The sequence below is a fragment of the Penaeus japonicus genome, unplaced genomic scaffold (assembly GCF_977035675.1).
Source record: "Penaeus japonicus unplaced genomic scaffold, GWHDUDI00000001_assembly GWHDUDI00000040, whole genome shotgun sequence".
NCBI lineage: Eukaryota > Metazoa > Arthropoda > Malacostraca > Decapoda > Penaeidae > Penaeus > Penaeus japonicus.
The window spans coordinates 7,567,243-7,569,742 of record NW_028234442.1 but is presented as its reverse complement, the minus strand read 5'-3'; the positions used below and the strand labels follow the sequence as shown (position 1 = coordinate 7,569,742).

At 24.4% G+C, this 2,500-nt stretch overlaps 1 protein-coding gene across 1 annotated transcript in view; it reads right to left on the bottom strand.

Annotated features, from left to right (window-relative positions):
• The window catches only part of LOC122254697 (uncharacterized), a 77,108-nt gene that overhangs the window by 55,152 nt on the left and 19,456 nt on the right, over window positions 1-2,500 (bottom strand). The window contains exon 8 of the mRNA XM_086534030.1: window positions 1,240-1,347. Within this exon, the coding sequence (XP_086390156.1) occupies window positions 1,240-1,347 (108 nt within the window). The remainder of the gene's footprint in view (window positions 1-1,239; window positions 1,348-2,500) is intronic.

Below are 2,500 nucleotides of genomic sequence, written 5' to 3'. Positions count from 1 at the left end.
ATATAATATATATATATATATATATATATATATATATATTACGTACTATATATATATTATATTATTATATATATATATATTACACAAAACGTATTTATATATATATATATATATATGTATATATATAATATACTACTATGATTATACTATAATATACCCTATATTTATATATGTGTGTGGTGTGTGTTCTATATAATGATATGTATAATATATATATATATATATATATAGATATATTACGAATATATATAAAGGACACATTTATATATATATATATATATATATATGGGTGTGTGTGTGGTAATGCTGTATGCATATGATACTGTATACATTACTACAATATATATATTATATATTATATTATATATTATCATATATTAATATATTCTATATATATATGTGTCGTGTACGCGTGTGTGTGTGTGTGTGTGTGTGTTTGTGTGTGTATTTATATATCGCATATATATTCTATTATATAGTATATATATTTCAGGACAACCTAGTAATATATATATATATATATATATATATCCCTATATATATATTATGGCTACGCTTAATATTGAGATATAGATATTATATCTTACACACATCCACCACACGCAACATATTATATTTTTATATATTATTACTATATATATATATATATATTTATAAGTTTTATATATATACTCATATATAATATGATATTATATATATATATATATATATTAATATAGTAGTATATATATCTATTACCCCCCCACCCCTATGCATTATATATATATATATATATATTATATATACTATTAATATATCCTATATAATATATATATGCTGTGTGTGTGTGTGTGTGTGTGTGTGCTGTTGTATGATATATATATACTATATATATATATAGTTATACGTATATATTTAGAATATATAAGTATACTATATATATATATATATTATGTATATATTATTATATATATATATATATATATATATATATATAATTCTAAAGTATATATATACACACATATATAATTACATTTATACCGTAGTACGGTCACCATGCATAGTAGACTCACTGAATCCGGATAATTGAAATTTAACTTCTTAGGTTTCATCATGAGACAGCATACTGGAAAATTATTTCCTTTTTGGGCATTATATTTTTTGTTCCTTTTCCTGTAAACAAAAATAGAGAGAAATAAAAAAACTGAAATTATTAGAATGAGAAAAAGGTGGAAGAAACTTTTATGCTTTTCACAGTGCCAAGAAAACAGTAAGAGTAATAAGTTGCGTTACCTCGCTTTCTACATTAGTCGCGATGGTAGCGGTCGATGTGGTCGGTACCACACCACCTGACGTACCTCCATGTACCTAGAACCAAAATCGTATCGCAATGAAATAAAGGATATACTTGTATGATAGTCCTCGATTTTTGTTTGTGATTACTGTGTTATAACGTCCTCATATTTCTTCTGCTTAATTTCCGTTAACTGGTTTGATTGACATTAACCTTGCAGTATAAATGAAGGGAAACGGGAAACATAATTGGGAAAATGTAGTTTTATTGTTATTGAATTATTTTCGAGTAAGTATTCAAATGAATTTTACGGATTTTATGCGAGCTTTACATGATAGACTGTATATATCTATCAATGATTCTATAAAAGATTGGAGAGAAAACAGCAAAGTTCCTCTATATATCATAGTGGCATAAACAGACAATAGTAGGGAATATCTCTTCAGCAGCCATTGTTGCAACATATACTATTTAGAAAAGATGAATTTCTATTGTATATGCCAAACCATCTTCGGCCTTTCAAACAACACAAACATTCAAAACATTGAATCAAACATGAACTGGTAATGAAGCTCATTATCTATCTATCTATCTATCTATATATATATATATATATATATATATATATATATATATATATATATATATATATATATATATATAGTATAAGATAAATGAACACATATTTACCAATAAATGCAATACTTATTTTTTTCTTAAAGATATATCTAAGGCTATTTATTTAGGTAAGAAGATGTTCTTGCATTGTTCATGCGGGCGAAGGACTCAGGACCAGAACTACAACGATAATATAATGATGATGTTCATGGTCGCGATGATATTAATGGTGCTCTATATGATATTAATATGATGATATTAATTAAATTAATGATATAATGATATCAATGGTGTTCTATATGGTGATAAAGATGGTGATAGGAATGATGAGGATTATTATCATTAATGTAATGAAGATGGTAGTCGCAGAAATTATGGAAATTACTGAAAACAAAACAATGATACATATAATAGAAGAAAATTATAATGATAATGACAACAACAAAAATAGTAATTATCATTACTGTAATAATAATGATGAGAGTAATGATAATAACAATAATGATAATGATAGATATGGAAGCAAATACTGTTTATGATAAAGATCACAGTGATAGAGATAACAATGATAATGATAAAAATAATGATGATTAATGACGATGATGGTGG